Consider the following 18,553-nt stretch of genomic DNA (forward strand, 5'->3'; position numbering starts at 1 on the left):
ATTTGCCACGAGACATATTTGCGGCAAATAGTAAAAGAATTCAGAAAATAAAAATAATTGTAAAAATAAAAATAATGATATTGTTTCACACCTACTAATCAACATTCAACTAAATTACTAAATATCACATATAAAAGAATTCATAAAAAAAAAATTGTAAAAGCAGAAAAAGTCATCTTATGGAAAGATTTACAATCGTTGACAATTTGTACAGATATGGAAGGATTTACAATCGTATATTACACAACTATGGAAACTATCACCTAGAAATATATCCTATAATCGAGGAGGATTTCGTGAATATGGTTCACAATCAGAAGGCAATATTCTCGAATCCTCGACACAACTTGTAAGAATACTAAGCTCCTACATACAACCCATGTTTTTGGACGATGCCTATTGATATTATCAATCAAATTTATGATTACCTCTAAATAACTCAAGTACATTATATACCTACTTTTACAGGGACAAGCCCATGTATCCAGGCCTTTGGTACTCAAGTTTGAACTGAAAAATCCCGAATCAAGAACATCCTTGAATGCCGTAAAAAAAATAATTATAAAAAGAAAAAATTGATATTGTTTCACACCTACTAATCAACATTCAACTAAATTACTACCAACACAAACATGTATGCAGTTCACAAGAGGGGAAAGAAAGAGAGAAAGAAATATAAAAGAATAAAAACACAATTGTATTGGCAAAACTCATCTAATTGCTCTTTTGATCTCAAATGTATACTTGAGTTCCAAACGACTTCTCTTGTCATCATCTTCAAGAAAAGAAATGGCACCATAGTTCCAAGAAAAAAAAAATAGACTTCTTGAGTTTCATTGACAAAAGATTCAACCAAAAAGAATATAAGCAAAATGAAATGACACCTTCTCATGTTCAACTACTTGGTATACACGAAGCATAGTGCAAGCAGCTTCAGCAGCTTATTTGAGAGTAAAAGGTCTATACAAAGCCCAAAAAAGATCAATTAAATTAACTGACAGCACCCTAAGACACAGAAAGGACCCAAGTATTACTCCTTAACAAAATTACAACACTCAAATATTGAGATACGTGTTCAGATCCTGCATTGCATCATGCATTAGAAGTAACAAACAAGTAACACAAGCATACACAATCACATTACCCAACCAAGCATACCAATACAACCCTTCCTCCATACACAATCAAATCCAATCCAACACTAATCTAACACCAAATCAGGTTCCATTTATTTCTGACATCCAAAAGCATAACATAACACTAATATGATGTATATGTACGCATAGTTGAATCAAGTTTAATTCTCACCTGTTTGCGCAGGGGCAGGACATCGAAAATATGAAACCGGTAGGTATAATTATCAGCAACACAAACTAGAGATTTCCTCTCAGCCCTGTGCAAGAAAAGCCACTTCATCCAAAAAAGAATCAAATAGTTCCAAGAACCATGCTATTAACTTCAATATTTAAAAAAAATAAAAAAGAATCATGCATTAAGGACCCAAGTATAGTTAGTGTACACCTAAAAAAGTAAAAATTTACATTAACATGCTGTATAGATAGTTAATTACTCATGCATTATCAATTTTCAAGTCTCTAATTAGAGGATAATCACAGCTCATTCCTTCAAAACATCCCAATAAAAAGAACCCTAATATTAACTCAAACTCATCGAGTGCAAGTCTGCAACATCCATCCTAAAAATAAGCAAACCCATTTGAATCAAACATAGATAAAAATTAATCTTAGCTTCACAATCCAATTCACATTCCATCTCCCACTCTAGGAAAAGGAAAAGAGGAATCCCTCTTTCTCACACACACAAGGAATCATTTGAAAAATCAATCAATTTCCATAGAAATTTAAGCACAGATCAAATCTAAATTCATTTTAGACAAAATTTTCAAAGACAAGACTGCATTAACTATATACAAACGAATTTCAAGAGAGAGTTTAAATTTTTGTTTTACCTTCAGGTTCTCCACAGCGCTAGAAAGGTCGTTCTTGCCCTAAACTCCATTAGTCCTACAAAAAGGAAAACCAAAAGAATTACATTTATTTACAAAAAAAATTGTAAAACAATAAAATGGTGAGAAGATGGTGGCCAATGGTGGTGTGACGGCGGCGCGGGGACGATTTTTTGCCACGACTTGCAGCCATGCGTGGAGGAGTTTGGCAGCGTGAGAGGGGCTGAAAATAGAGGGGTGAGGTCGCTAGCTGATAGGGAAGAGAATGGGAGCAACGGCAATATAAATGGGCAGTGCACGGCTGCGCAACAACCCACAACCCGAATGGGTTTCGCACGGTCAACGGGGAGGAGAGAAAGAGCGTGGGGAAGCGAGGTTGGGGTGGGGGAGGTCGCCGGAGTGTGGGGGAGCTGGTGGGCTGGGCGGTGTTGCCGAACGGTAGCGCATGACGTGGCTGGGTGGAGGACGGAAGACGGAATGTGGGTTGCGCACGGGCTGGGGAAGAAATAAGGAGGAGAAAAAGAAAAAGAAAGAAGAAAGAAAGAAGGAAAAAGAAAAGGAGGAGAAAAAGAAAAAGAGATTAAGGAAAAAGAAAGAAGAAAGAAAAAGAAAAAAGAAAAAAGAAAAAAGGAAAAAGAAAATGAGAGAGAGGAAAAAAAATTTAAGAAAAAGAAGGAAGGTGTAGTCTTTTTAATCTTAGTTTTAAAATTGATCTAACCAAAAAGATTTTATCATGGTAAATTTAAATAATATAATTAAAATGTAGTGATTTAGTAAAATAAAATTTATTAAATACAAAACAATAATTAATAACAAGAAAGAATATTAAAATTATTTTTACAACTAAAAAAATCATAGAATAAATCTAGCGAGAAATCTGATAAATTTAAAATAAAAAATTAATATTTTAATTCAATTAAAATAATCCTTCGATAAAAATACACTAAAATACAGACTTCAAATTCAAAATGTCCTTCTGATTCTCCAAAACACGTTTTAAGAAGAAAAGAAAAAAAAAAAAAAAGATAATCGACGTCAGGTGTGGGTGTGAGCTATACAGTAGGCTGATGTATAGTATTCCTCTATTTAAAAATATGTAGAGATTTTTGCATTGAGTAATATTCGTGGGAATTACTTATCTAGTAGCGGGCAAAAACAATAAGCCACGATGATGAGAGTACAAATTAAATAATTTTTTTTCGGCGACTTTAATCCGTGGTAAAAAGACAATTTAATTCGTCACAATAACTATTTTCCCACTAAAGGTTCATATGCTGCCCATATTTATTATCCAGGAAACAAATTGGTAACAAAAACTACAGACGTGGTAGGAAAAAATATTTTGCCACCAAATATTATCGACCAGGATAATTTCATGGGAAAACACCTATATTTATTCTCTCTAAACAATTTAGTGGCAAAAGATCACTTTTTCCCACGACAACTAGTTATGGAAAAAGAACTCATGGCAAAAGCCCCTATATGTTGTAGTGATGTAAACTATGAGAATATTAATTCACTACATATAGATGTAACTAGTATGTAAACTATGGGAATACAATCCACCATAGATATAACTTGTATATAAACTATGAGAATAAATATAGAATTTTATCAAGTAATAATAAGTAATATAATCTTTCATATTCATTTCGGAAATTGCAAATAATATATTGAAAAATTTACTTAAAATAGAAGACCACTAGCTTCAGAAAGGGCAGAGCCAAGTGCTGATAACATATTGTAAAACTAAAAAAATATAATAAGAATATTCAAGATAAAATCGGCTCTTCAGGAGCTTAATATTATTCACTACTAATATTTAATTTTTCTTGTATAGTAGATATACATATTTATAAAGAGTCCCTATAAAAACCATCACTTCTCTTTTCTTTTTTTTCTTTTTTCTTTTTAATTTAAAAAAAAAAAAAAGAGACGGGGTCTCATGTTCAAAAGTGACCCATTTTCAATTTTATTAAAAAAATCCCTCACTTATGGCGGAGGAATACCTTTGTAGAACAAAAGCTCATGAGCAATACACATAAAACCAAAGAAATCAGCCCAAAAAACCCCAACAAAGAAATAATTCGAAAAAACAAATACAACCAGCTACTAGCAGGCCTTAAAATCGAAAAGAAGGAAAGCCAATTCTGTCCAGTCTAACCATTCATTGTGCGACCCGTGGTAACCTGTCACTCTCGCCATATCTTTTATTATTACCCTCCTCACCATCCCTTGCTAAAAAATCCGCAACTTGGTTGCCCTCTCCCAAAAGATGAGAAATAGTGAAAATCATACCTTCAAGGCCTTCAATTAACTGCTCCCAATAGTCCCACAAGTACCACACGTTACATGCCTTTGTAGTCATCCAATGCACTAATAAAGCAGAATCACATTCAAATTCCACCCGATAAAAACAATTCTCTTTACACATCATAACACCTTGTGACAAAGCTCTCAATTCGGCAGTGTTATTGGTACCAAAACCAAAATATTCCGAGAAAGCCGCTTTGACATTTCCCTGATGGTCCCTAATTACTCCACCACCACCACAAGTCCCCGAGTTTCCCCTACAACTCCCATCCATGTTTAGCTTCATCCATCCCGGTTTCGGTTTCAACCATGTCACCATCTGTATGTTTCGATTAACTATTTGCTTAATAGGCACATTAAGTGTTGATAATAAATCATGATCCGTTGATGACAACCTGCTACACTTAGTAATGTTCTTCGATAATTGGCTCAACCAGAATTTCACCACAATCCAAGTAGCCTCCACCGATTCATACTAAGACTCTGTTCTTACTCTGCACCTACAAAGCCACAGGCACCAAGTGATTAGGCTTGGAAGTAAGCCTACTAGAATACTATGTTGAGAGGCCCTCTTCACACAACTGAACCATGCAGATACTCGAGCACGCCAATTTGAGAAACCCATGCACCGAACGCCCAGCGTAGCAACTGGTTTCTCCTAGACTTCTTCAGCCACATCCCCTGTGCATAAGACATGATTTAGAGTTTCCAAACATCCTGTAGCACAGCAATCACATCTAGACGCAAGAGCTACTCCCATATCAGTAATTCGCATATCAACAGGCAAACAACGAAACCAAGCCTTCCAAACACAGACCACCACTCTTCTAGGAAGCAAATTATGCCAAAACCATCCCTTCCAAGGACGTTCTTCTCTTCTTACCCTGATAATGTTCCAAGCTGATGCAGTTGTGAAAATACCACTCTGATTCGGTTCCCATATGTAGACATCAGACCCTTCTTTCCCAGCCACGACAGCATGCATTACCTCGAGTGCTCTGTTTTCACCAACCAATTCTATGAGAGCATTTTCATCCCACACGTTGCCACCCCATAGATCCTTTACTCGAACCATCGGATTAACTATATCTTGGACTTTAACACTTAGGGGTCCACTCGATAACCACTTAACATGCCAAAACGACACATTTCCTTCCTTAATCCGCACCCTGGTGTTTTCATGTACCTCTGGAAATACCTGCATCATAGCCTTCCATAAACGTGAACCATTCTTCCTTGAAGCTGCCATTACAAGATTCCCGTCTCTCGCATACTTCGCACGAAAAAACTGTGCCCAAAGATTATCCATCGTGATGAGACACCACACTAGCTTCATGTGCATCGCTCTCTGCATTTCCTTAAAATCCCATATCCCTAAACCCCTTTCATTTATTGGTTTGCAAATGGACAACCAGGAGACCCATTTCCTCTTTGGCTTGCCATTATGTGCCCCCCAAAAGAATGTCGATAAAATGGAATTAAGCTTTGATAAGAGAACCTGAGGAACATTTAGAACTGCCAAAAGGTGATTGCCATACTAGACAACACATGTTTGATCAAAGTTAGCCGACCTCCTTGAGATAATGTCTTAACGTTCCAGCCCACCACCTTATTGCGTATTTTATTAACCAATGGTTCCAAGTGCCTAGCTGTAAGTCGACCTGTCACCAGAGGCACTCCTAAATACATTGCTGGAAAAGATCCCTCCGCAAACCTTGTTATGTTAAGAAGGCCACACCTCCTCGAGTAAGGTATCTTTTTTGACATAAAGAGAGCTTATTTGTCCTTGTTTATGGCTTGACCAGACCATTGAGCATACTGCTCCAGCGTTCAAATTAGCCTTCTAATAAATTTCTTAGCTCCATTTGCAAAAATAAGAAGATCATCTGCATAAAGAAAGTGCGAGACCAAAGGTGCGCCTCTCGGAAGATAATAAGAAAATATTCTACCTTGAGCAAAATTCTTCCTCAACAAACGAGTAAGGACTTCCTGCATTATAATAAATAAATATGGTAAAAGAGGATCCCTTTGACGCAACCCTCGTGAAGGTTTGAAAAAACCTTTACAAATTCCATTCATCATGATCGAAAACCAAGGGAAATTCATGCACTTCTCTACCAAACCACAAGCTTGATCCGCCAAGCCAAAAATTTTTAGAACCAAGCTCAAGAAAGACCAGTCAACTCTATCATATGCCTTAGCTATATCTATTTTCAACATTACATTGCCTCACTTAGTCTTGCGAGGGAGAGAATGTACCATTTCTTGGGCCAGGGTAATATTTTCAAAGATACTACGCCTTGGGACAAAAGCTCCTTGTTGCCAAGAAATCATCCGAGGAAGCAAAATCGCCAACCGATTCACAAGTATTTTTGAAAAAATTTTATAAGCAACGTTACACAAACTAATCGGCCTGAACTTATCAAAACTTTGAGGATCCTGAACTTTGGAAATGAGAACTATGTACGAGGTTGAATAAAATCTAGGCAAAGGTGTACCTCGAAAAAATTCACGAGCAGCTTCTATCACATCCCGTTTAACAATAGACCAACACTGCATATAAAATTCAGAGCCAAAACCATCTGGCCTGGGCTGCTTTATTTAGGAATAGAAGACAATGCCTTCTAAACCTCCTCCTCCGTAGGCTCCTTAACAAGCTCTTGGTTGTCCTCCTCATTCACCACCAATGTTAATAAACCACATAAATCTGGCGACCCCGTAGGACCCTCCCCCGTGAGAAAATCTTGAGAGTAATCCACTGCTGCATTATGAATCTCCTCCCGAGAATCCAAGACAACCCCATTTGGAAGGGCCATTTTTGAGACTACGGAAGCCTTTCTACGTTAATGATTTATCACGGCATGATAAAATTTTGAGTTGAGGTCTCCTACCGTAAGCCATTTCTTTTTTGCCTGTTGAGACAAACAGAGTTCTTCCCTGTTTTCCCACATCATATCTCTAACTCTGCTTTTGTACGAAAATATTCTTGCTCTAACTCTGGGAGATAACCCTCTTGCATCTGAGCCTCCAGAACTTCCACGTGCGGTCTCTTCTTTCTTTCTTCACTTCACTTCACTCCAATACGCCCATTCTCCATTAGACCTCTTCTATTTATAGGAGAGGTTTGATCACATAGCAGAGCAATGTGTGCATTTGAATGTGCAGTCATCCACGCTTTACGAATATTTATAACAAAAACCTCGTTCTGAAGCTTCAGGCTCCGGTGATCGATCTCCAGAGCTAGTAGTAGATAAAAACGTCTTTTTTCCAGCACAGCAAGATTCTTTCTCCAATTCTTGAAGTGCTCGTGGTGGTCCCATTTAATTATTTCTACAAACGTCTTTCATCCTTCCTCTTTTTTTTTTTAATTTTAATTTTTTTTATCTTTAATTTATTTATTTATATTTTATTTATTTAAAGGACCAAATAATCAATAGGGGACCGAAAATGGTGCCCTCGTTTGGACCGATATTGTGTGTTTTTCTTTTAATTTAATGGTTAAAAAATCGATTATTAATAAATTGATTTTTTTAATTTTTAATAAATATTAAAAAAATATTTTAAAAAATGACTACGAGCAGATGTAGCACGAGATCAGTCCCGAGAAGAACAATAAAATTTTTTTATTATTTTTTTATATTCATTTTTTTTCTTAAACATTTTTTTCTTTTAAAAAAAATTCACAATATTACTAAAAAACGACTCCCTTAATCATTGACTGCACTTAGTGCAGTTCATATTTAACTTGCCAACCTCAACATCCAAACACACGATTTATATTGCTTTAAGCTAGTCCAGTTCAAATTGAATTCATCGTGGGGCCCGTAAGTGACAAACTTTAATAGCTCTTCCTATCAATTTTCCATCTCACTCGTGGGGCCCATTTGGCTGGCACCATACTAGCAGATCATATGCAATCTTTTTATTACTTTATGCGGTACTTTATTGCTTTTGCACATTGGAGCCATGGCTACAAGTGAGTTTGTACACAAAAAAATAAAAAAAATTGTCTTTTGCACCAGCAGTGAGAATGAATACTAGGTGAACAGTATATTTTAATGATGAGATTTATTTATTTTTACAATTTCATATATATATATATATATATCTAAACTTATATTAACATGTAAATACAGTTTAAATTAAATCATTTCAAGTAGATTCCACAAAACTTATTTAATTATCTCAACTCATTATTATTTATAAAGAGCTCAGCTCAGTTCAGCTCAATATTCAAACACAGCTTAAGTAAAAATATAAAAAATAAAAAATTTGTTGGGACCAATCGGGACCCAACTATAAGTGACTCTTATCATATCTGTTGTACTATATATGGTACAATGTAGAGACACCATTCTTGATCCTTAGCATGGTCCTTAATTCATCATATCAAGTACCGTTTGTCATTCGGCCAAGAGTCGGGCTCACGGTTAAATATATAATTAAATATATATATGATAAATAATAGAATTTAATTACTTTCATTTGTTTAAATTTTTGTGATAAATGATAATTTTATATGGTATTAGAATAGAGGTTTAATCCATTCAAATCCTAATTTTTCATTTTATTCTATTTAGTCAGATATTCTTTTTATTGGCCTTACTTATTAAGAGAGATGTCTCACTCACACATATGTGAGAGCGTTACGAATATAGAAAATAAATAACAAAGTACAAGCTCAACATTTTTTCATTAATTTAAAATTTTAGGACACATAAATTAATAGCGATTTTATATAATCTTGTAAAAAGCAAGAAATAAAAAAGCAAGCTCACGAAGAGTTTTTACTCATATTAATGCCAGAGTACATCTATTTTTAAACAACAGACTACTATATTTGTAAACTCACAGAAAACTAACACAGATGCACGGATCGGTACTTTTATTAAAGATCACAAACTAAAATGACCCTAATTTTATTTATTTAAATGATAGAGACAAGGGCACGAACAAAACCATGCATCTTTATTTAGATTCTAAGACTAGTACTACTTCAATCCAATGCGTTATAGCTAGGATGTTTGTTCCTATAATGCATGAGATTTCAGTTGATCAAGTAGATCAGCTAGCATGAGAGAGGCTCAAGCAGCAAGGACTTGATTTTGTTCCGCTTGTCTCCATCTTGAACACCAAACCCATCTCCTTGGTGATAAAGGCCCTCCACCACACGTGCAATATTCACAAATGTTTCCATGAGCTGCATGGGCATGATCTGCGTTAAGCATTCCCCGTTTAGTTTCTTCCAGCTTTCGTCTATCATGCCTCTGATATGCTTCCGAGCTATTTCCTCTGAAACATTATTCTCTCTCATATAACATACGATTGATGATGGAGCATCTCCTCTTTCAACTTCGGCCTGTTTTAAATTAGTTATATATTGCACGAAGCAAAAGTTCAATTAATTTACAATGCCTATACGAATGTTAAGAATATAATAAAAATAATTAATTAAATCTATCATTTTCAGTTCCCATCAACTTAAACTTTTAGGATAAGTGATGATTTTACAAAGTATCAAAGCAAATCAGATCATGAGTTCGAATCCGGATTCTATACTCTATCTCATTTAATTAAATATTCCACATATTGAACCCACTTATTAAGGATGAGTCTGGCCCACACGTAAGGGGGAGTTTTAAGAATATAATACAAATTATAATTAAAACTACCTCTTCTAGTTCCCATCAGCTTAAGTTTTTGGAAAAACTTGTTATTTCACATAGACAACAAACCAATATTCAATCATGTTTAAAGGAATTCATTTTTTTTTTCAAGGTTGTTTGGATAGTGAGATGAGATAAGTTGATTTTAGATGAAAGTTGAAAATTAGATAAAATATTGTTAGAATATTATTTTTTAATATTTTTATTATTTTAGGATTTGAAAAAGTTGAATTGTAATTTGAAAAAGTTGAATTGTTTTTTATATTTTGTGTGAAAATTTGAGAAAGTTATAATGATCATAAAATGAGATGAGATGGATTGAGAGTGTTTCTCAATCCAAATGGACATGCGCACAAGAAAATTGGATAATTATTATCACTTATTTTCTATAAAAATGACTATTTCCTACTAAAATAGGGTCATTTTAGCAAGAAATAAGTGGCATAACGATATGCATGCATATGAGTAGTTACCGATGAAGTTCCCAGATCATTGCAGAGTCGAACTATGACACATATATTATACAGGAGATCTTGACTTTTCTCCAAGAAATTCTCGTATTCCTCAGCTTTCATGACCTTATGCTCTAGACAGAAAAACGCATGGGCAAACAGCACAGGGCCTGACGATGAAATCCATGCGTTGCTTAGATATTCCTGTAGGGAAGGAGTGTAGCCCGTGTTGTACCACTTTGCTTCTACATATAATGAGTTATAGAAATCTGTCCACTATTAAACAAAAGAAGAAAAGATTTTCACCCAAAAGAACAGAAAAAAAAAATATATATATATATATATTCTAACAAACAACGATGATCTTTAGCTATGCATTAATGTATTAATCATCGTGATAGGAAACGAATATATGGATGTGTACGCACCACTTTCTTTACATGTGGTAATAACTGGTCCCAACCCTTCTCCCTTTGGATTTCATCAACGAAATCATTTGTCATATTGTAGAGTGCTTGGAAGCAAATCTTCATGCACTCCGGAAGCGGTTTAGTTTCACTGACATCCCACCTGAATTTGTTTAACATGTTGATTAGAATTCCATACGTTAATCTAGGAATTAAGAAAATCTCAGGGGTTGTATTAATATGCTGCAATACTAACATATTTACGGCATTGGTGAAGATCTCGAGTTCTTCCAATGTGCCATAAACGTCATAGACATCATCAATTATTAGTATAAAATTAATGGCTTTTGTTAGCCATTTTCTGAAACAGCTGTGCTGAGGTTCGCACGCAAGGCCCACCGAGCAGACGAAAGCTTCGACAAGTCTGTCTCTTGCAAAATTCAAGTTCTCTCCGAGACCCAGATTCCTCCACCACCTAGAAACACAAAAAAGCAGTCATTAATTTGATCTTTTATGGTACAAGTATCATTCGTGAGGATGTCACATCAGTTATTCATCTCTTTGATTACTTTTGGTTAGTTACCTGGATAGTTCCTTCAGATCTTTTTGGAGTGTGGCTTGAATTACGTTGAAATTAAGTTTTGCAAGTTCAAGTAAAATTGCGTTCTTGTCCCTGTCTTTTTCTTTGACACTGATGTGCCATTTGACGTCAAACCATTTGACCCTCTTTTGTGAGGGAAGCTTCAACGCATGGACCACCTGCTTCGCAAGGAAACCGTCTAAATTTGGAAGGGTTTTTTCGAGAGTTGTGGTTGAGAATTCTCTAGCCGCATCCAAACAGTTTTCACCTTCTAAGGCTAGATGTGAGGCCTCCAAGAGCTCCAGAATTCCTTTGATATTTTCGTGTTTGTTTTTCCTGATGAATGCTCCCGTCCTTGCATCCATGAAGTTGCTAAACATATCTGATATGGTTTCACATATATAATTCATTGAAGACGTTAGATATTATCAGGATTTGGAAAAAACAATATTATCTTAAATAGTACCACGTTGTACTCTGATTATACCTTGTGAAACATCATAGCCATGCTGCCGGAGAAGCTTAAAGCACAGAGCAGTACCGTAGAGATCATCCTCTCCATTAAGATTCCCATTTTTCTGCTTCATGGATATTGCTATGGTTGCTAGCACCTCCTTGATTTCAACTTCAAAGTGGATGGCTAAACCTAACTTTTCCAAGCTGTCAATCAGCCCCAACTTAGCCAGGGAGTCAAGTGCTACAGATTTTCCAAATATAACTGATCTTACATCTTCTATCAACTTCTCTGCACGTTTTTTACATTCCGGTTCCTGCAAAAACAAAAAACATCCGAGTATAATCTCAATATAGGAAACAATATATATGGAACTTTCTAATATAATTAATGAATATAATGCGGCTAGGAATTAGGATTCTAACATCGTAAATGCTGTCAAGAGATTCTAGGAAATTGCATTTCCATATATTTGGTTCGTAATTGGCAGACCGTCTGTGATGTATAATATTAGAAGCTTCAGAATTAATCTGAAATGGAAAGGTTTGCTGTTCGTTTTGCATGAGTGGTTTCTTACGGTCCATAATGATCGAGTACGAAGGAAAAAAGGCTGGCTAGCTAGCTAAAGCCTAATGCAGAAACTAGCGACGTTTATGTTAAGATATATAGCAACGCTGAGCTATATAGCTGGTGATATTGGATGTGGAGAAATTTGCAGTTCTTAGAGCTTTATATAAGGCAAAGGGACACAAAATGACAAAAATATAAACTAGGCCCCGCAAGCATTAATTACAAAGACTAACGACTTGAATGGAATATCTTCTATGAACCCAAACTTATATGCGGTATCTAAGTCCAATTTTATATTTATTGTAGTGAACTATAAAAGTTTTGTCTTACGTATGAAATATTTCATTTTCATTCAGTTTTGTCTACGTATTAAATATTTCATTTCAAGTTTTAGAAGTGATTTTAATTTTGATTTTGGCCAAATTTTTTAATGGAATATTTTTTATTTATATATTTAATTTTCATATAATAATTTAGATTTTATCATTTTTGAAACTATCATCATAATTTCAAATTTTGAAATTATTTAAGCCTGGCTATTGGGTTTCATAATATAATCTCGAATTTGATCATTAATCAATATTGTACAGAGTTTTTTCTTTGTTCTGCATCTTTTTTTAATCTCAATCTCTAGTTTTAATGATTAACTAACCACCAAGATAATCCTAATTATTTTGTCAAGTGTAAGTGGCATAAGAGGTTTAGCATTTTCCTTTGGTGACTTATCATCAGTTTTTATGGCTGGTGATAAAGGTAGTGGTCGGTTTCGGCAGGTCCCAAATGAGGAAACCCCTCACCATGATTGTATCATTTAGGGTGTGATGGTTGCAGATTTACAATGGCAAATAGCATAATTAATTAATCCAACGTCTAGAGGGTCAAAGTTGATTGTATCATACAATGCATGACCATGATTCTTACTTCAGTTTCAAGATCCCATATCACAATTGTAATCTATTTTGAAAGCACCCTATTCCGATGGAACAGCATGAAGACCTAGGGTTTAGAGTTGATTTACCGGAATTTTATGGTACTTTGTACATTGAATGTTTTGTTGATTTGTTGCAAGAGGTTAAATAGATTTACTACTTAGAGGAAGACTTTGTGGAGAAACAGTCTTCCATAGGGTGAAACTCTACACCAATATACAATACCTATCTTGACGAAGATAACTTAGTGGAGGAGGTAATTATTTTCAGGAAAACGATAGACATACAATAGTTTTTACAACCTTTTATACAACTATGTTTTAATTGAAGGTTTTAATGTGGAAAGCTTTAAATGGTTGCCTTCCTGTCGATGATAGATTGAGGAGAGTGGGTATTATTTTGGTTTCAAAGTGTGATTGTTATGCTTTGGGCACCTATGAGGATCAAGATCATGTTCTTGCTTTGGGTGAATTTGCATCACAGATTTGGTGTCGGACATGTCTCCTCTTACGCATGCCAAATTTGATTGGAAGAAATTGGAAAGAGCGGATGGCATGTTGGTTTCATCGGGCCAAACGCTCCTCTTGTCGTGGTCAAATTCTTGGTCTCCTTCCTATTATTATCACTTGGCGTTTGTGATGGCGGAGATTTAAGGCTTGGATGGAGGGTTCCTTCAAATCTATTGATACGGTTTGAATATCTATTAAATATTGGTTGTCCTGGGTGGCCTTAAAATTTAAAGACCAAACTAACATCAATCAAGGGGATGAGAAGCTGCTTCAATCTTTAAACCTTCCTATCCCGAATGCTCGTATGAGGGGAGATAAGATTGTGAGATGGGAGAAACCAAAGTGTGGCTAGTATAAACTTAATGTTGATGGATGCTCATTGGGTGACCCGGGTGCTTCATCAGAAGTAGGAGGAGTAATTCGTGATCATGATGGTGAGTTGCATTTGGGCTTTTCTATTCCTACTGGTTGTTGCTCTAATAACCATGCTGAGGTTATGGGTTTGCTTTATAATTTGAGGCATGCTAGGCGTACGGGCTGTGATGCCATTGAGATTGAAATGGATTCAAAATTGATTTTTGACTGGATTGGTAATGGAAGGTGTGGTTTGTGGTATCTCGAATATTACTGGGAGGAAATCATGAGCCTTCTGGGTCAGATGCATTTCACTTTTATACACATCTATCGGGAGTGCAATGCAATGGCTGACGTCCTTGCAAAATTTGGAGCTAAGGGAAGTAATTCTACTTACTTTTCTACTTCGGACCTTTCTAAGTTGGCAAGAGGTTTCTTAAGACTTGACAAGGATGGTTTGCCATATTTGAGACGAAAGTAAGTGCAGGTTTTTTTTTTTACATGGTTTTGTTGGTTTTTTTAGAATTCTTTCGTTTATTTTTAGTGGCTTTTTTGCATACTTGGGTTTGGTATTCTTGTAACCCCCAAGTATTTGATTGTTTTCATGGTTTTCCTCCGCCATAAGTAAGGGATTTTTAATAAAATTGGGAAGGGATTACTCATGGACATGTGATGTTCGTCTCTTTGTTAAAAAAATGTTTTAATTGAAGGGTATTTTTATAAATTAACTTATAAAAGCAAAGTCACTTTACATAAATTAGCTTTCATGACCTTATGCCCTTGAGTGAAAAACTCATGGGCAAAAAGCACATAGCCGGATGATGAAATCCATCATGCGTTGCTTAGATATTCCTGTAGGAATGGAGTGTAGCCCGTGTTGTATCACTTTGCTTCCACATATAATGCGTTAATTCTGTCCACTATTAAACAAAAGAAGAAAATATTTTCACCCAAAAAAAAAAAAATTCTAACGACGATGAATGGATGTGTACGTACCACTTAATTTCTTTACGTACATGTGGTAAACTGGTCCCAACCCCTGCATGTGGTAATTTCTGCCTCTTGCAAGATTCAAGTTCTCTCTGAGACCCAGATTCCACCACCACCTAGAAACGCAAAAAAACATAAGATCATTAATTTGATCTTTTATGGTATAATGTATCCTTTGTGAGGACGTCACATCAGTTATTCATGTCTTGACTATGTTCTGTTAGTTCCCTAGATAGTTCCCTTAGGTCGTTTTAACATAGTTCCCTTAGGTCGTTTTGGAGCGTACATGGCTTTAGCTATGTTACGTCAAAATTAAGTTTAGGAAGTTCAAGCAAAATAGCGTTAATGTGCTTGTCTTATTCTTTGATAATGATGTGTCATTTGACGTCAAACCATTGCACACTCCTTTGTGAGGGAAGCTCCAAAGCATGGACCACCTGCTTCGCAAGGAAACCGTACATTTGGAATGGTCTCGGCCTTCGAGAGTTGTGGTTGCGAATATTCTCAAGCGGCATCCAGAATGTTCTCATCTTCTATGGCTAGATGTAAGGCCTCCAAGAGCTCTGAGATTCCTTTGATATTTTCGATCGTCCTTTTCCTGATGAATGCTCGATGCCGACGTCTTTTCATACATGAAGTTGCTAAACATATCTTATATGGTTCGACATATATAACGACTGACCTTACTTCTTTTATTAACTTCTCTGCATGTTTTTTACATTCGATCCGGCCGGTTCCTGCAAAAACAAAAACATCCGAGTATAATCTCAAAATAGGAAACAATATATATGGAACTTTCTAATATAATTAACGAATATAATGTGGCTAGGAATTAGGATTCTATCATCTTAAATGCTGTTAAGTAAGAGTTTCCAGGAAATCGCATTTCCATATATTTGGCTCGTAATTGGCAGGCCGTCTTTGATGTATTATATTAAAGATTTAGATTTCATCTAAAATGGTAAGTTTGCTCGTCTTGCAGTGGTTGTTTCTTACAGTCCACAATGATCGAGTACTTGAGAAGGAAAAAAGGCTGCTGGCTGGCTAGCTAATGCAGAAACTAGCAAGATTTGTAGTTCTGATAGCCTTATATATATATAAAAAGCCAACTAAGTCTCATTTGGATAGTGAGCTAAGATGAGATGATCTATAAATAGTATTAAAATAATTTGAGTTAAGATGTTTATGGGGTTTTCGAAAAAGAGAGAAAAAAAAGTTAAATAAAAATATTATAAAGTTAAAAAATTGTTATAATATAATTTTTTAATATAATTTTTGTTTTGAGATTTGAAAATATTGAATGTTTTTTTTATATATGTTTTATTTGGAAGTTTGGAAAAGTAATAATGATTATATAATGATTAGATGGAAAAATTAAAGATTTGAAATTGAAAAGTGTTTATGTTTGTGATGTTTGGATGCCTCATTTGTTTTCACGTATGAGATGAGACGAGTTGAGATTTAAGTTGAAAATTGAATAAAATATTATTAGAATATATTTTTTAATATTATTTTTATTTTAAAATTTGAAAAAATTGAATTATTTATTTTATTTTGTGTGTAGATTTAAAAAAGTTGTAATAATAAGATGAGTTGAGATGATTTATGAAAATAAATCAGATAAAATGAGATGAGAGTATCTTACTATCTAAATCAGGCCTAAATATTTATCGAATCAAGCATATTGTGAATCAACCACCATTTTTTTTTTTTAATCATAATTAATTTCGTAGTTAATGTTTGCTTGTCCTTCTTCTTCTTATCGATGCGTGTTTTAATTTATGGCGCCATGCAAACAAATCTCGTTTGGTTAACATAATTCGAAAATTCTTTACAAACAGTATTATATTATATGTTGTAAGATTATGATAATTATACGTCCCTCTTTTTAGAAATTAAGTAGGTAATTTAATTTAGTCAAATAATTAAAAGAATTAATTAAGAAACTAGAAAATAAACATAATTTAGAGGAAATTAATGATCTTGAGGTTAATTTTAAAATCGGTTGCAATCGATTAAGCATACGATACCGAGCCGTTCCTCCTTCAATAACGGGTCAATAATGAAATAGTGATAAGTTTGGGAAGTGCATTATACTCCACACACAGTTCTACGAGGAGATAATATCTCAATTAATTCATGGTACGTACTTTGTTGTGTTCGTAAATTCCACATGCATGCATTTGCGCAAGGCATCGTTGTCGTTATTTGAGCGTGCTGCATCATATTATATGATCATAAACGACCCCCAGTCAATGTGGGACCTTTGTACTCTAGGGAAGCCACATAGTTTTTCGAGGTGATAATATATATATATCTCAATTTCATGTTACGTACTTTGTTGTGTTCGAAAATTCCACATGCAGTTGCGCAAGGCATCGTTGTCCGGTTGTCGTCGTTCTGGCGTGCATCATGTAATTATTGATAAACGATTCCTAGTCAATGCGGGATCCTTGCCTATGGGCCGGAGCCACGTGAAGGCTATGCACAAACATCAGCATGGACCACAGGACCAGGAAGCAAACGTACGTCGTACGTCTCAGCAGTAAAACATATTATTTGGAGTGAAATGTAGCCTGCTAATCATCATTTTCATGCATTATATATTATACTTTTTTTTATATTTTAAGTTTTTTTATTATTATTTGTAAAATACTTGAGTTCTTTTTTTTATTATCTGTATACCACATATTTAACAAGAGAAAAGAATAAAATATAAAAAATTATATATGATATATAATGTGTGGAGATGATGATCAGTAGAGTTTTTCTTCAAAATTTAAACAATTTTCTTGCGAAGCAGATGATCCATGCTTTAGAACTTCCCTCACAAAAAATTTCTTAACGGTTTAACGTCAAATGGCACATTACTGTCAAAGAAAAAGACGCGGACGCTCTACTTTAGAGCATCCTCATTAATTTGGCCAAATGAAGATATTGGCCAAAATTTGAATTATTTGTGTAAAAATGACCCACATTAGATTAGACAAATTTAAAACATTTTACATTTTTGTTACAGTCATTAGTTAAATATGGAATACCACTTTCATCCACCAAAAATTAAAATATTATTTTCTCACTCTTACACTTTCATTTCACTAATTAAAATACTAAAATATTCTACACTTTCGTTCCAAATGATTAAATGACATTAGAAAATATATTTTTTTAATATTAATTTAATTATAATATAATTATTAATAATCTTAAATTGGTAGAATTATAAAATGTGATAAAAATAAATTTTTAAAAAAATATTAATTTAATAATATTTTATTATTATATAGAGAATGAATGGCTAATCTAATGTGAGGATTGAATTTAGATAGAATACCCAAATACAAAGAAACGTTGATATTGACC

The 18,553-nt window shown here is 34.6% G+C and overlaps 1 protein-coding gene and 1 long non-coding RNA gene across 2 annotated transcripts; both read right to left on the reverse strand.

Moving 5' to 3' along the window:
* Nucleotides 1-104: 104 nt before the first annotated feature.
* Nucleotides 105-7,549, reverse strand: LOC122278294. The gene is made up of 3 exons (XR_006229319.1): nt 6,778-7,549; nt 1,970-2,024; nt 105-1,393 (listed from the first exon to the last, which is right to left on the reverse strand). It is a non-coding gene; the product is annotated as an uncharacterized LOC122278294 (long non-coding RNA).
* Nucleotides 7,550-9,056: 1,507 nt separating this feature from the next.
* LOC122278293 (alpha-farnesene synthase-like) lies at nt 9,057-12,525 on the reverse strand. The gene is made up of 7 exons (XM_043088479.1): nt 12,264-12,525; nt 11,872-12,154; nt 11,388-11,766; nt 11,061-11,279; nt 10,826-10,967; nt 10,419-10,673; nt 9,057-9,638 (listed from the first exon to the last, which is right to left on the reverse strand). Exons 1-7 carry the CDS (start codon nt 12,420-12,422, stop codon nt 9,348-9,350), a joined length of 1,728 nt encoding a protein of 575 aa, XP_042944413.1. The 5' UTR covers nt 12,423-12,525; the 3' UTR covers nt 9,057-9,347.
* Between the last annotated feature and the right edge of the window lie 6,028 nt (nt 12,526-18,553).

This window comes from Carya illinoinensis, chromosome 10 (assembly GCF_018687715.1).
Source record: "Carya illinoinensis cultivar Pawnee chromosome 10, C.illinoinensisPawnee_v1, whole genome shotgun sequence".
Classification (NCBI taxonomy): domain Eukaryota; kingdom Viridiplantae; phylum Streptophyta; class Magnoliopsida; order Fagales; family Juglandaceae; genus Carya; species Carya illinoinensis.

Excerpts from the sequence above, each read along its gene's own strand:
- LOC122278293 (XM_043088479.1), bottom strand. The coding sequence starts at position 12,422 with ATGGACCGTAAGAAACCACTCATGCAAAACGAACAGCAAACCTTTCCA. Across the intron at positions 11,767-11,871 it reads TGGCTATGATGTTTCACAAG|ATATGTTTAGCAACTTCATG; the intron begins GTATAATCAGAG and ends AAACCATATCAG. Across the intron at positions 9,639-10,418 it reads ATGATCTGGGAACTTCATCG|GCCGAAGTTGAAAGAGGAGA; the intron begins GTAACTACTCAT and ends AATTTAAAACAG.